This window comes from Rana temporaria, chromosome 2, assembly GCF_905171775.1.
Source record: "Rana temporaria chromosome 2, aRanTem1.1, whole genome shotgun sequence".
Classification (NCBI taxonomy): domain Eukaryota; kingdom Metazoa; phylum Chordata; class Amphibia; order Anura; family Ranidae; genus Rana; species Rana temporaria.
Window position 1 is genome coordinate 17,830,999 of NC_053490.1, and position 15,358 is coordinate 17,846,356.

Consider the following 15,358-nt stretch of genomic DNA (forward strand, 5'->3'; position numbering starts at 1 on the left):
ATGCCACCCTGATTTGACTTCCAAAATGTGGGTCTTTCTGTCTGTCTTTTGGGTCATCTCCATGAATGGGGCCAGTTTGTAGGCTTTTTGCAGTAACTGTTATTATTTTACGCCTCCATTCTCGCACATAATATTCTTTGGAATCATTCACTAAGGGCCAGATTCTGAAAGGACTTACGACGGCGCAGCGCCATGTACGCCGTCGTAAGTCCTAATCCGACCCGTCGTATCTATGCGCCTGATTCTTAGAATCAGTTACGCATAGATATCCATTAGATCCGACAGGCGTAAGTCTCTTACGCCGTCGGATCTTAACTACATTTTTTTGTTGACCGCTAGGTGGCGCTTCCGTCGCATTCCGTGTCGAGTATGCAAATTAGCTAGATACGCGAATTCCCGAACGTACGCGCGGCCGACGCAGTAAAGTTACGACGTTTACGTTAGGCTTTTCCCGGCGTTTAGTTGCCCCTGCTATATGAGGCATAAGTGCGGCGTAGCAATGTTAAGTATGGCCGTCGTTCCCGCGTCAAAATTTGAAAAAGTTACGTCGTTTGCGTAAGTCGTCCGTGAATGGGGCTGGACGTCATTTACGTTCGCGTCGAAAACCAATGACGTCCTTGCGGCGTACTTTGGAGCAATGCACACTGGGAAATTCCACGGACGGCGCATGCGCCGTTACGCAAAAACGTCAATCACGTCGAGTCACAGTAGTTTTACATAAAACACGCCCCCCTGATCCAAATTTGAATTAGGCGGGCTTACGCCGGCCGATTTACGCTACGCCGCCGCAACTTACGGAGCAAGTGCTTTGAGAATACAGCACTTGCCCGTCTAAGTTGCGGAGGCGTGACGTAAAGCGGATACGTTACGCCCGCACAAAATTACGCCGCTGACTGAGAATCTGGCCCTATGCATTTATTTTAATTTTTTCAGGCCGCATTGATGAGACTTTTTAGATGGACAACGTGCTGAAGAGTTGATAAATGTGGCTTGAATTGGCCGTGGTTGATCAGTTAGGCTTTACCGTGGTATGGGTTGGCCCTGTTGCTTGATAGATGGTCCCAGTATGATAATGCCCTCTTCTTTATTGCAAGCAGTAAGGGAAATTTGCCCAGCTCAGCTTGGCAAGCACTGTTGGAGGATCACCAATTGACTTGGACAGGGGAGGGCTAGCAGGGGGGGCAGGGTGGAAATCTCCCCCCGGGCTGGTGACACTATGCACAGTCACCGGCCGCCACTACCAAATGTTGTTTTTGCAGAGCAGGAATGCCTGCTGGAGCTCTGTTAACACAGGTCACAGCCGCTGCTCACCTCCCACTGTGCAGCCGTGCCTGTGTCAGCTCCGAGGTAGATGGCTGCAGAGCTGAGCTATGTCTCGTCTCACACATAGCTCAGCCTCAGCGCACCCCAGCACTGACATCCCCTTCTCTCTCTGCACAGACACGAGGACTCTGATGTAAGGGGGGCCTCGATCCATCATTTTTCCACGCTCTATGGGACACTTGACTGGACTTGCCCCCCCGGCCTAAGGCTGCCAGCCCTCTCCTGGACTTGGAGGAGGCGCTTGCAGAATTCCAAAGGTAATATTTTCTCTCTTTATCCCTCTCTCTCTCTTTCTCTATCTCTTTCCCTTCCTCCATTCTCCCAACCTCCACAGCTCTGGAACTCACCAATCAATAGGTTGGCTAAGGATGCCGTGATGGTGAACTGTCTCTCTAGGAACTTGGCCATGAAGGTCGCCAGTCCGCACACCATGGCCGAGAGGTTTGCTTGAGCCATGACCACCAATAAGTAAATCGGGTTCTTCAAGGTCCTGAGCAAAACTTTGGGGAAGACTGCAAAAAAAGATGGAAAATAGGAGAGCTGAGTTACATGTGTGATAAGGAAATCAAAAACCTCTGCACATGGTGAGCGGCTTTGAAGGTTTATTTAGAAGAAATTAATTACATACAAAGTGAAAGTAAAGATCAGAAAGCGATCAGAAAGAAGACACGTGGAGGTCGGACATAGTACCAAGACCTCAAGTCTTCACCGAAATCCAGGATTTTAAGCTCTAATCCTACAACAAGCTTCCGCATACAACTTCTCAAATATAAATGTTTTTAGCACATTCACTTAAGAATTTGCACAAGTAATTACAAGAGACATTGGCCCAGATTCACAAAGGGCTTACGACGGCGCAACGCCATGTACGCCGTCGTAAGTCCTAATCTGGGCCGTCGTATCTATGCGACTGATTCTTAGAATCAGTTACACATAGATATCCATTAGATCCGACAGGCGTAAGGCTCTTACGCCGTCGGATCTTAAATGCAATTTTGTTTTGTCCGCTAGGTGTCGCCTCCGTCGTTTTCCCCGTCGAGTATGTAAATTAGCTAGATAAGCGAATTCCTGAACGTACGCGCGGCCGGCGCAGTAAAGTTACGACGTTTACATTAGGCTTGTCCCGGCGTAAAGTTGCCCTTGCTATATGAGGCGCAACCAATGTTAAGTATGGCCGTCGTTCCCGCGTCGAAATTTATAAATTTACGTTGCTTGCGTAAGTCGTCCGTGAATGGGGCTGGACGCCATTTACGTTCAAGTCAAAACCAATGACGTCCTTGCGACGTCATTTGGAGCAATGCACCCTGGGATATTTTACGGACGGCGCATGCGCAGTACGTTCTGCGCGGGAACGCGCTTAATTTAAATGCTACACGCCCCCTACACGCCGGGTGATTTGCGCTACGCCACCTCAACTTTACAGTTCAGTTCTTTGTGAATAAAGCACTTGCCTGAAAAACTTGCGGCGGCGTAACGTAAATGAGATACGTTACGCCCGCCCTAAGTTACGCCATTCTACGAGAATCTGGGCAATTGATTTCTGTTATTCTGGAACACCTTATCAATTTGACCACGTCCCAAACTCTGACTCCCCGTACACACGAGAGGATCCATCCGCTGGAATTGATCCGCGGACCGGCTCCAGCGGATAGATCCTATGGTGTGTACAATCCAGCGGATCTGTTTCCGCGGATTTTTATCCCCTGGGATGGATTTCAAGCGGATAAAAATTTGAAGACATGCTTTCAAATCTATCTGCTTGAATCCATCCCAACGGATTGATCCGCTGGTCTGTACAGACTCACCGGATCAATCCGTCCGAATGGATCCCCCGCATAATGATTCGACGCATGCGTGGAATTCCTTTTATGACAGCGTCGCCCACGTCGCCGCATCATCATCGCGGCGACGTCGCGACACGTCATCGCGAGGGGATTTCGGCGCGGATTTCGATCCGATGGTGAGTACACTCCATCGGATCCAAATCCTCGCAAATCCTCGAGAAGATTTATCCGCGGAAACGGTCCGGTGGACCATATCCGCGGAGAAATCCTCTCGTGTGTACTAGGCCTGAAATGCTCTGCTGCAGAGCGTGGAGACTAAATATATCTTAACATTGCACATCAGGATCTAGCATGTGAATCTGTTATATAAAGAACCTAACATTAGCATATAACCTATTATTGTCATTTAATCATTTGTAACCCCTTTTTTTCCAAAAGGACGGCTGCAGCCATGACCCCAGTTATGTTTTTGTTAGCTGGCAATGCTGAAAAAAATGTAAAAGCAGTCTGAGCGGCTAAAAAGATGCAGGATTACTTTTACTTTCGGTAGAAGGGGGACACCCCCCCACCCCACGACATGCCCCACCCGCCGCCTTCCTAGGCTCTTCTGTCCCACCAGGGGGCCCGAGACTGACCATAGACATTACCGAGCACTGGAACTTTTCTGATCCTCTGTAAGGTCTAAGAAATCAGAAGCGATGAGTACTTTGTCACTTTTGGTTTCGATCTAATGTAAACAGGCCTGTGAAAGCGTCTGATCAAACTGACCTTGGTTTTTAAGGGAAGAGGAGAGATCTGGGGCCAGATCCTCAAACGAATTACGCCGGCGTATCTATGGATACGCCGCGTAATTTCAAAGTTCCCCCGTCGTATCTCTGTTTTGTATCCACAAAACAAGATACGACGGAATCTGGGCTCGATCCGACAGGCGTACGTCTTAGCACGCCGTCGGATCGTAGGTGCATATTTACGCTGGCCGCTAGGTGGCGTTTCCGTCTAATTCCGCGTCGAGTATGCAAATTAGCTAGATACGGCGATCCACGAACGTATGTCCGGCCGGCGCATTTTTTTACGTCGTTTGCGTTCGACTTTTTCCGGCGTATAGTTACCCCTGCTATATGAGGCGTATCCAATGTTAAGTATGGCCGTCGTTCCCGCGTCAAATTTTGAAAATGTTACGTCGTTTGCGTAAGTTGTTCGCGAATAGGGCTTTGCGTAGAATGACGTCACCATCGTAAGCATTGGCTTGTTCCGGTTTAATTTCGAGCATGCGCACTGGGATACCCCCACGGACGGCGCATGCGCCGTTCAAAAAAACGTCATTTACGTTGGGTCACGACGTATTAACATAAAACACGCCCCCATCACATACATTCTTTTCTGTTTAGTTATGAATGGACAGAGTCAGTGATCAGTACTGATCACTGACTCTGTTCATTCAGAGAAGGAAGGGGCTGGTAAAAGACATATTTAAAGGATAAGCTCACCTTTTATAACATGTTACACCAGTATTCAGGGTTTGACATGTAACATTTTACTACTGTGACAGCAAGCCAGGGATCTTCTCACCGCACCTGCTGTCACAAGTTTTTTTTAAAACGCAGCCTTGTGGGGCTCCACCCACCCGACCGTGTCATTCATTCACAGAGTTCTATGAATGGGAAACTGCAAGTACCAAAGGTCTTTGCTGTTGAGTATTCTAAGGCCCCGTACACACGACAGAGGAACTCGACGTGCTTGGCACGTCGAGTTCCTCGTCTCGTTTTGGGATGAAGCCGCCGAGGAGCTCGGCGGGCCGCCTTCTCCTATAGAACAACGCGGCCAACGAGAAAATAGAGAACATGTTCTCTATTTTCTCGTCGAGCTCCTCGGCGGCTCCATCGAGCCAAAACTGTACAGACGACAGAGATTCTCGGCAGAATCCGGGTTTTGACCGAGTTTCTCGGCGAATTCTGCCGAGAATCTCTGTCGTGTGTACGAGGCCTCAGTAGTACCTGTGAAAGTGGGCTGTGTTTCTTCTCTTCAGCCACTAGATACCATGGGACATAGGCACAACGAAAAGAGTTTACTGACTAATATGATTGAACAAAGTCTTCTGCCTAGATTCACATACATGGCCGCAACTTTAAGGCGGCGTAGCTTAAGGCATTTAAGCTACGCCGCCGTAAGTTAGCGAGGCAAGTACATGATTCACAATGTACTTGCCTGCTAAGTTACGGCGGCGTAGCCTAAAGCGGGCGGGCGTAAGGGCGCCTAATTCAAATTTGTCTAAGGGGGTGTGTTTTATGCTAATGGAGCTTGACCTGACGTTTTTCTTCAACTGCGCATGCGCCGGGCGCCTACATTTCCCAGTGTGCATTGCGGCTAAGTACGCCGCACGGGCCTATTGATTTCGACGTGGACGTAAACGACGTAACCCCTATTCACGGACGACTTACGCAAACGACGTAAAAATTTAGAATTTCGATGCGGGAACGGCGGCCATACTTTTACATTGGCTACACCACCTAGGGCCAAGCTTTAACTTTAGGCGGCCTATCTCTTACGTAAACGGGGTAAATGTACTGCGGCGGCCGGGCGTACATTCGTGAATAGGCGTATCTAGTGATTTGCATATTCTACGCCGACCGCAATGGAAGCGCCACCTAGCGGCCAGCAGAAATATTGCAACCTAAGATAGGACGGCGCAAGCCGTCGTATCTTAGATATGTTAAAGCGCATCTCTGTTTGAGAATACTTTTAAACATAAGTCGGCGTAGATTCTGAGTTAGGTCGGCTTATCTGTAGATAAGCCGGCCTAACTCTTTCTGAATCTAGCTATTCATTTTTAAAGCAGAGTGAAAGAGAGATGAGAGCTCATCACTGTGCTGCTTCTCCTTTCACAGTGCAGTCAAAGGCTGGGGAAGGAGAGGCGGAGACACGGGTCCATGAAAACTGAGGACATCTTGTGGCAGAGAAGAAGTACTGTGGGTCACAGCTTCAGATTAAAGGTATTGCAGCAAAAGTTTATTTTTTAATTTATCTTTTATTGGGCTATTTATTTTTAAACTTCTGCTTGAACTGAATCTTTCATTTTGCCCGGCACAGGTTCACTTTAAGCCTTCAAGCCATGAAGCCTTGGCTGCTAATGACGTCAGAGGGAGAACTCGCGGGATACGACAATGACACTCCAATGCATTTCCAGTATAATGTACAGAATATCAGCATCGCAAACAGCCGGAGCTGAAGGCAGATGTGTTAATTAAACGATTCCCGTGAGGACTAGACAAGTCCTCACACCTTAGTCCTGAGGGATCCCGACACCATCTGTGGACTGCACAGAGGACACCTGGATTTCCTCTACTGCGACGATGGAAGTGGGCTGCTTCCCCAGGGAATCGGCCAACCGCAGATTGTGCAAATCAGAAATAGTCCGGTGGTGTGAAGGAACGTTAGAAGGACAGAGAGACGCTTCCTCCTCCTCCAGGAAAACGTATGTGATCAATGGAAGGGGAAACACATGCTAAATATTTCGGGGCAGATCCACAAAGCGAGTACGCCGGCGTATCTACTTTCAAATTACCCGCGTCGTATCTTTGTTTTTAATCCTCAAAACAAGATACGACGGCTTCTGGGTTTGATCCGACAGGCGTACGTCTTCGTACGCCTTCGGATCTAAGATGCAATTCTTCGGCGTCCGCTGGGTGGCGTTCCCGTCGTAATCCGCGTCGAGTATGCAAATTAGCTATTTCCGACGATCCACGAACGTACGAGCGGCCGTCACATTCTTTTATGTCGTCTCTAGTCGGCTTTTTCCGGCGTATAGTTAAAGCTGCTATTTGGTGGCGTACGCAATGTTAAGTATGGCCGTCGTTCCCGCGTATAATTTAAAAATAAAAAATTTGTTTGCGCAAGTCGTCCGTGAATCGGGATGGACGTCCTTGTGACGACATTTAGCGCAATGCACGGCGGGAAATTTAGGGACGGCGCATGCGCAGTTCGTTCGGCGCGGGGACGCGCTTCATTTAAATGAAACACGCCCCCCTACTCGCCGATTTGAATTAGGCACCGTTACGCCGCGAGAGATACACTATGCCGCCGTAACTTACGGCGCAAATTCTTTCAGGATTCAAACCAAAAAAAGTAAGTTACGGCGGCGTAGCGTATCTCAGATACGCTGCGCCGGGGCAGATCTTTGTGGATCTGCCCCTTCATATTTAACGTGATTGTGTCCCATGGGAAGCTTGATCAAAGTCTATCAATGTATGGAATAAAAAAAAAAAAATTCTGTAGCTGGTTACAATCTGGTTGTACAATCTTGTTTTGTTTTACCAAAACTATGTACAGTAAAACCTTGGTTTGCGAGCCTAATTCGTTCCAGAAACATGCTTGTAATCCAAAGCACTTGTATATAAAAGCATTTATTTACAGAGTATAAAAGAGAAGAGAGGCGCCTCTAAGGCCTCGTACACACGACCGAACATGTCCGCTGAAACTGGTCCGGCGGACCAGTTTCCGCGGACATGTTCGGTCGTGTGTATGGCCGACCGGACAATTTTCCGGCGGATCGGACAGGTTTCCAGCGGACAAATGTTTCTTAGCATGCTAAGAAACATGTCCACTGGAAGCCTGTCCGTCGGACATGTTCGGCCGTCTGTACGACTCACCGGACATGTCCGCTCGGCCAAAAGCCCTCGCATGCGTCGAAGTGATTCGACGCATGCGTGGAAGTAAAGATAAGGAGAGGGAGAGAGAGCAGGAGAATGGAGAGAAGGAGAGAGAGGGCGGGAGTATAAAAATACAGAGAGGGAGGGGGCCGGAGAATAAAGATAAGGTGAGAGAGGGTAGAAAAATAAAGATAAGGAGAGAGAGGGCGGGAGAATAAAGATAAGGAGAGAGAGGGCGGGAGAATGAAGAGGAGAGAGGGTGGGAGAATGAAGAGGAGAGAGGGTGGGAGAATGGAGAGAAGGCAAGAGAGGGCAGGAGAATAATGATAAGGAGAGAGAGGGTGGGAGAATGAAGAGGAGAGAGGGTGGGAGAATGAAGAGGAGAGAGGGTGGGAGAATGAAGAGGAGAGAGGGTGGGAGAATGAAGAGGAGAGAGGGTGGGAGAATGAAGAGGAGAGAGGGTGGGAGAATGGAGAGAAGGCAAGAGAGGGCAGGAGAATAATGATAAGGAGAGAGAGGGCGGGAGAATGAAGAGGAGAGAGGGTGGGAGAATGAAGAGGAGAGAGGGTGGGAGAATGGAGAGAAGGCAAGAGAGGGCAGGAGAATAATGATAAGGAGAGAGAGGGCGGGAGAATGAAGAGGAGAGAGGGTGGGAGAATGAAGAGGAGAGAGGGTGGGAGAATGAAGAGGAGAGAGGGTGGGAGAATGAAGAGGAGAGAGGGCGGGAGAATGAAGAGGAGAGAGGGTGGGAGAATGGAGAGAAGGCAAGAGAGGGCAGGAGAATAATGATAAGGAGAGAGAGGGCGGGAGAATGAAGAGGAGAGAGAGGGCGGGAGAATGAAGAGGAGAGAGAGGGCGGGAGAATAAAGATAAGGAGAAAGAGGGCGGGAAAATTAAGATAAGGAGAGAGAGGGTGGGAGAATAAAAAGGAGACAGAGGGCAGGAGAATGAAGGTAAGGAGAGAGAGGGCAGGAGAATGAAGGTAAGGAGAGAGAGGGCGGGAAAATGAAGATACGGAGAGAATGAGCAGGAGAATGAAGATAAGGAAAGAGAGGGCAGGAAAATGAAGATACGGAGAGGAAGGGCAGGAGAATGAAGATAAGGAGAGAGAGGGCGGGAGAATGATCTTCCTCCACTCCCCACCCAGTAGTAGCCGGGGGCCTGGAGAGTAAGACTTGACAGGCTTTGAAGTGGGCGGCGGCGGCGATGGGCAGAGTGACGCTGATTGGCGCTATTACTAGTAAATAAAAAATATTTTCCCAGATTTCATTTTAAAAATCTGGTCACCTTATCCTGGAGAAAATCTGTTTAAGGTATTGCACACACTGGGCCGGATTCAGGTAGATCAGCGGATCTTTATATCCACGTAATCTATCTGATTTAAGATCCGCCGCCGCTGCAAGTTTTAGAGGCAAGTGGGTAATTCACAAAACACTTACCTCCAAACTTGCGGCGGCGTATCTTAAATCCCCCGGCGGAATTCAAATTCCGCGGCTAGGGGGAGTGTAGCATTTAAATCAGGCACGTCCCCGTGCCGATTTAAATGCGCATGCATCGTCCGCGAATTTTCCCGACGTGCATTGCTCCCAATGACGTCGCTAGGTTTGGGCGTGAGCGTAACTTGCGTCCAGCGCTTTGGAGAATCGACGTACGCAAACGGCGTTAAAAATTTGACGCGGGAACGACGACCATACTTAACATAGGATACGCCACCTAGGGGGCATGTTTATCTTTACGCCGGGAAAACCCTTACGTAAACGGCGTAAAGTGACTGCGTCGGGCCCGCGTACGTTCGTGAATTGGCGTATCTCGCTGATTTACATATTCTCGGCGTAAATCAGCAAGAACGCCCCCGGCGGCCATTTTAAAATTGCAGTTAGGATCCGACGGTGTAACACAGTTACACCTGTCGGATCTTAGGCATATCTATGCGTAACTGATTCTATGAATCAGGCGCATAGATACGACCGGCAGAACTCAGAGATACGACGTCGTATCAGGAGATACACCGTCGTATCTCTTTGAGAATCTTGCATGCAAGTACCAGTTTCCTAGAAATATGTTTTATCTCTACATTCTACTCCTCCATCAGCAGCGCAGTGATTGGACGATGAAGAGGTGACACACCTTTGATAAACTTGCCCAGAGAGACCTGTTCCTTTGGATCTGGTTTATTTTTAAAGGCATCCATCAGTCCAGGTTTGCTATCCTCTGCGCCCTCACTGGTGACCTGCTGAAAAAAAAAATGAATACATGACAATATGTGGATTATTCCCATTGGGTTAAAAATAATAAAAAATTAGCAGCCATTCATGCGTACAAAAATCTTATATACTGTAAAGGAGAATGTCAAGGTTATTTATCATTACTGGCGTCATCAAGTCCTCCACAAAGGCCACATTACAGCACATCAGTGATTCTAATAACTGGGAGTCTGAGAGAAATGCATTACAGGGGAATTATAATGGGCTTGGGTCTGCTTTATTTGTTACAGATTAAATTAAAATATATGAAAAAAAATTAAATATAAAAATAAGTCCTTGACTCTTTACTTTAAAAGCAGCGGCATGCACTATGTGCATGTTTGCAGATAGTTGGGGGTACAGGGCATTTCTCAGCAATGTCAGGAAATGTTCCCCACATGACTTGCCTTATAATTGAGGAGGGGACCAGAGCCATGGCCCCCAGGTCAATTTGCAGAGTAAAGTTCCTCTTTATTTCTAATAAATAAAAGAAGACATCAGGCTAAATTTGGAAAGATTAACCACTTAAGGACCGGACCAATATGCTGCTAAATGACCCAAGGGGTTTTTACAATTTGGCACTGCGTCGCTTTAACAGACAATTGCGCAGTCGTGCGATGTGGCTCCCAAACAAAATTGGTGTCCTTTTTTCCCCACAAATAGAGCTTTCTTTTGGTGGTATTTGATCACCTCTGCGGTTTTTATTTTTTGCGCTATAAACAAAAATAGAGCGACAATTTTGAAAAAAATGCAATATTTTTTACTTTTTGCTATAATAAATATCCCCCAAAAACATATATAACATTTTTTTTTCCCTCAGTTTAGGCCGATACGTATTCTTCTACCTATTTTTGGTAAAAAAAATCGCAATAAGCGTTTATCGGCTGGTTTGCGCAAAATTTATAGCGTTTACAAAATAGGGGATAGTTTTATTGCATTTTTATTATAATAATTTTTTTTTACTACTAATGGCGGCGATCAGTGGTTTTTTTTCGTGACTGCGACATTATGGCGGACACTTCGGACAATTTTGACACATTTTTGGGACCATTGTCATTTTCACAGCAAAAAATGCATTTAAATTGCATTGTTTATTGTGAAAATGACAGTTGCAGTTTGGGAGTTAACCACAGGGGGCGCTGTAGGAGTTAGGGTTCACCTAGTGTGTGTTTACAACTGTAGGGGGGTGTGGCTGTAGGTCTGACATCATCGATCGAGTCTCCCTAATAAAAGGGATCACTCGATCGATGCAGCCGCCACAGTGAAGCACGGGGAAGCCTTGTTTACATACGGCTCTCCCCGTTCTTCAGCTCCGGGGAGCGATCGCGACGGAGCGGCTATAAACGAATAGCCGCGCCATCGTCCCGGATCGCTCCCCGCGGGAATCCGACCGCCGCATGTAGCGGGGGGGTCCCGATCGGATAGATTCAAGTACCTATGCCTAAACTTGCGGCGGTGTAGCTTAGTGTGTTTAGGCTACGGCGCCGTAAGCTAGCTAGGCAAGTACATGATTCACAATGTACTTGCCTGCTAAGTTACAGCGGCGTAGCCTAAATCGGCGAGCGTAACGGCGCCTAATTCAAATGTGTTTGGGGGGTGTGTTTTATGTTAATAGTGCTTGACCTTACGTTTTTTTACATTTTTTGCGAACTGCGCATGTGCCGGGCGCATACATTTCTCAGTGTGCATTGCGGCTAAGTACGCCGCACGGGCCTATTGATTTTGACGTGGACGTAAACTACGTAAATCCCGATTCACGGACGACTTACGCAAACGACGTAAAAAAATTCGAATTTCGACGCGGGAACGGCGGCCATACTTGACATTACTATTCCACTAGGGCCTAGCTCTAACTTTACGCGGTCTATCTCTTACGTAAACGGCGTAAAAGTACTGTGTCGGCCGGGCGTACGCTCGTGAATCGGCGTATCTCCTCATTTACATATTCTACGCCGACCGCAATGGAAGCGCCACCTAGCGGCCATCCAAAATATTGCAATCTAAGATAGGACGGCGCAAGCCATCGTATCTTAGATATGTTTAAGCGTATCTCTGTTTGAGCATACGCTTAAACATAAGTCGATGTAGATTCTGAGTTAGGTCGGCTTATCTAGTGATAAGTCGGCCTAACTCTTTCTGAATCTACCTATAAATTCCTTATTTTAACTATGTGACTATCATTTTTTAATCTCATTGGACTAATAACCTTCCATTTTAACCCTTACATGCCTAAACCTATTTCTGACATTTGTATATGTATTTTTTGCTAGAAAATTACTTAGAACCCCCAAACATTATATATATATATATATATATATATATATATATATATATATATATATATATATATATATATATATATATATATATATATATATATATTAGTGCTGTCAAGCGATTAAAAATTCTAATCGCGATTAATCGCATTAATGTCATAGTTAACTCACGATTAATCGGGCGATTAAGGAAGTTCACCCTTTAAAACATTTTTTTTGTTGTTTTCTTATTTATTTTTATTTTTTTTATAATATTAAATTGTGTTTTTTTATTTTTTTACATTTTGTTCACTTTTATTGCTGTCACAAGGAATGTAAACATCCCTTGTGACAGCAATAGGTGGTGACAGGTACTCTTTATGGAGGGATCGGGGGTCTAAAAGACCTCCGAGCCCTCCTTTGCACTTCAAAGTATTCAGATCGCCGAAAACGGCGATTCTGAATACTGTGTACTTTTTTAAATCCGGCGCCATTGGCAGCCGAGAAACCCGGAAGTGACGTCATGACGCCGCTTCCGTGGTTTCAATGCGGAGACTGAATCAAAGCCGCTTACGGCTTAGTGTCAGTCTCCAACCTGGACACAGAAGGCGGCTGATCGAGGATCGGGTCTCCCGGGGGGACGGGAGGCCCGGTCAGAGCGGCGAAAGGCGGCGGGAGGGGGGGATGTCCCCTCCCGCTCCTCCGGCATAACAACCGAGCGGCTTTTAGCCGCATCGGTTGTTATGTTTGGATAGCCGATCGCCCGCTCTAAACAACGGTACCGGGATGATGCCTGCGGCTGCAGGCATCATCCCGGTATAACCCCCGAACGCCGCCTCGTTAATCGAGCGATAAAAAAATTGACGGCGTTAACATGGGTTTGCGTTAACGCCGTTAATAGCGCGTTTAACTGACAGCACTAATATATATATATATATATATATATATATATATATAACATTTTTTTTAGCAGAGACCCTAGAATAAAATGGTGATCGTTTCAATATTTGATGCCAGTGGTCATCAACCCCAGATTTTATGTATTACCTTGGAGGAGATGCAGACTAGAATACTGCAATCACTGAGCAGCAAATGATAACACCTGTAATGTATTTCAGGTATCTTTCAAATCTGGCCTGTTAGTGGACCCTGAGGCCCTGAGGAAACAGTAAAGCCCAATTTTTGTATATTGTGAAAGATGATGTCACGCCGAGTAAATAGATACCTAACATGTCATGCTTTTAATTTGCGCACACTAGTGGAATGGTGACAAACTACGGTACCTAAAAATCTCCATAGGCGATGCTTTAAAAATATTTAATGGTTACCAGGCTAGAGTTACAGAGGAGGTCTTTTGCTAGAATTCTTGCTCCAGCTCTAACGATCGCGGCGATACCTCACATGTGACTTATGTATGCGTTTTCTTTGCTGTGCGAGGTCGCGGGGACGGGGGTGCTTTAAATGTTTTTATATATATATAGAGAGAGAGAGAGAGAGCTCCTGAGTCAGGGCTCTTAACGCTGCCTGAGAACATCAGCGTTAAGGTCCCCTGTCCCTCAAAACTCGGGTAATGCATTGGGTAAGTTAGGCAGCCACGAGGCCCCTGTGGCAGCTTTAGCTGCATCGGTTGTTATCCCCAGGGCTTTTTTTCAGGGGGGACTTGGGGGAACTCGGTTCCACCACCTCTGGCTCAGACCCTTTGGTGCCTGCTCACCACAATCACTTGTAAACACAGAAGTCCGGTTTCTGTGTTTACAAGTGACAGCTCTGCACTCTGTGTGTAACCCCCCTGAACTCTGCACTCTGTATGTAATGCAATCCTGGTATTTAATGCCCCTTTAAGACCCTCCTACTGTTTGTGAAATCTGAACGGGGTCGTGGTTGAGTTCCTGCACCTATTTTCTGAGAAAAAAAGCTCTGGTTATCCCTAAAAAGCCGACCGTCCGCTCTAAAAAACTGTACCGGGGTGATGCTTGCAGCTGCAGGCATCATGTCGGTATAACCCCTTAAAGGGGTTGTAAACCCTTGTGTTTTGTATTAAGGTAAAAAACATAGTCACGGGCCCCCCAGCCCCCCCCGTTTTACTTGCCTGAGCCCCTTCATCTCCTCAGCACGGCCCCGTCGTCCTTCTTTTCACGGAGTCCCAGTGTTCTGTCGATGAGTGCCCCCCATTCGAATAGTGCTCGCGCATGAGTTGCCGATCAGCTGGCCGGAGTGACGTGACCAGGGCGCAAACGCACATTGTAAGAAGTATCTCTCGATGGGAAATAACATTTCACGGTGGCAATTGAAACCTATACTGTACAAACAGCGGGGGAGACCGTAGTTCTGACATCGCTGTTGCGGGGTGGCTTTACAGTGTGCTGATGGTCCGGTTTCCCCGCTGTTTGTATAGGTTTAAATTGTGGCTGTAAAATGGTATCTCCCATTGAGAGTTACCTCCTACGATGTGCGCATGTGCCATGGTTACGTCAGCCCAGCTGATCAGCAAATCAGCAGTTGTGCTATGACGTACGGCGCATGCACCGTTTGTCCCGGGCACTATTCGATGGTGGAGGCACTTCTCGACAGAACACCGGCTTTGATTGGATAGATTGATAGCAGCACAGCTATTGGCTGCTGTCAATCAAATCCAATGACACCCGTTCCCGGGGGCGGGGCCGAGTCATACACTTGGCATCTATGGACGCTGAATGAATGACTAAGGAGCGCACCCACAAGGTAACCCCCTCGGTAGAGCGCTTCTCCTAGGGGGTCTATCTAATGCGGGGAGGACCCGCGAGAGCCACCGAGGGATCCCAGAAAAGGACGATCGGAGCCACTTTGTGCAAAACGAGCTGCACAGTGGCAGTAAGTATGTCATGTTTGTTAACTACTTGCCGACCAGCCGCCGCAGTTATACAGCGGCAGGTCAGCTCCCCTGTGCGAGAGCTCATAGCTATACGTCGGGCTCTCGAAGCGGCCACTAGGTACGCGTGCACCCCGCCGGAGACGCTCGCGCCCCCCGCTCGTCCCTGACTCCCATGCGTGTGCCCGGCGGGCGCGATCACCGCCGGGCACCCGCGATTGCTCATTACAGAGCGGGGACCGGGAGCTGTGTGTGTAAA

The 15,358-nt window shown here is 47.6% G+C and overlaps 1 protein-coding gene across 7 annotated transcripts in view; it reads right to left on the reverse strand.

Moving 5' to 3' along the window:
- Positions 1–15,358, reverse strand: part of SLCO2B1 (solute carrier organic anion transporter family member 2B1) — a 203,641-nt gene that overhangs the window by 26,033 nt on the left and 162,250 nt on the right. For 6 of the 7 annotated variants that reach the window (XM_040339922.1, XM_040339924.1, XM_040339923.1 and 3 more), the window contains exons 8-9: positions 9,881–9,986; positions 1,671–1,835 (exon numbers count right to left, since the gene is read on the reverse strand). In XM_040339922.1, coding sequence (XP_040195856.1) covers positions 1,671–1,835; positions 9,881–9,986 — 271 coding nt within the window. The remainder of the gene's footprint in view (positions 1–1,670; positions 1,836–9,880; positions 9,987–15,358) is intronic. The other variant, XM_040339921.1, reaches the window with a different exon arrangement.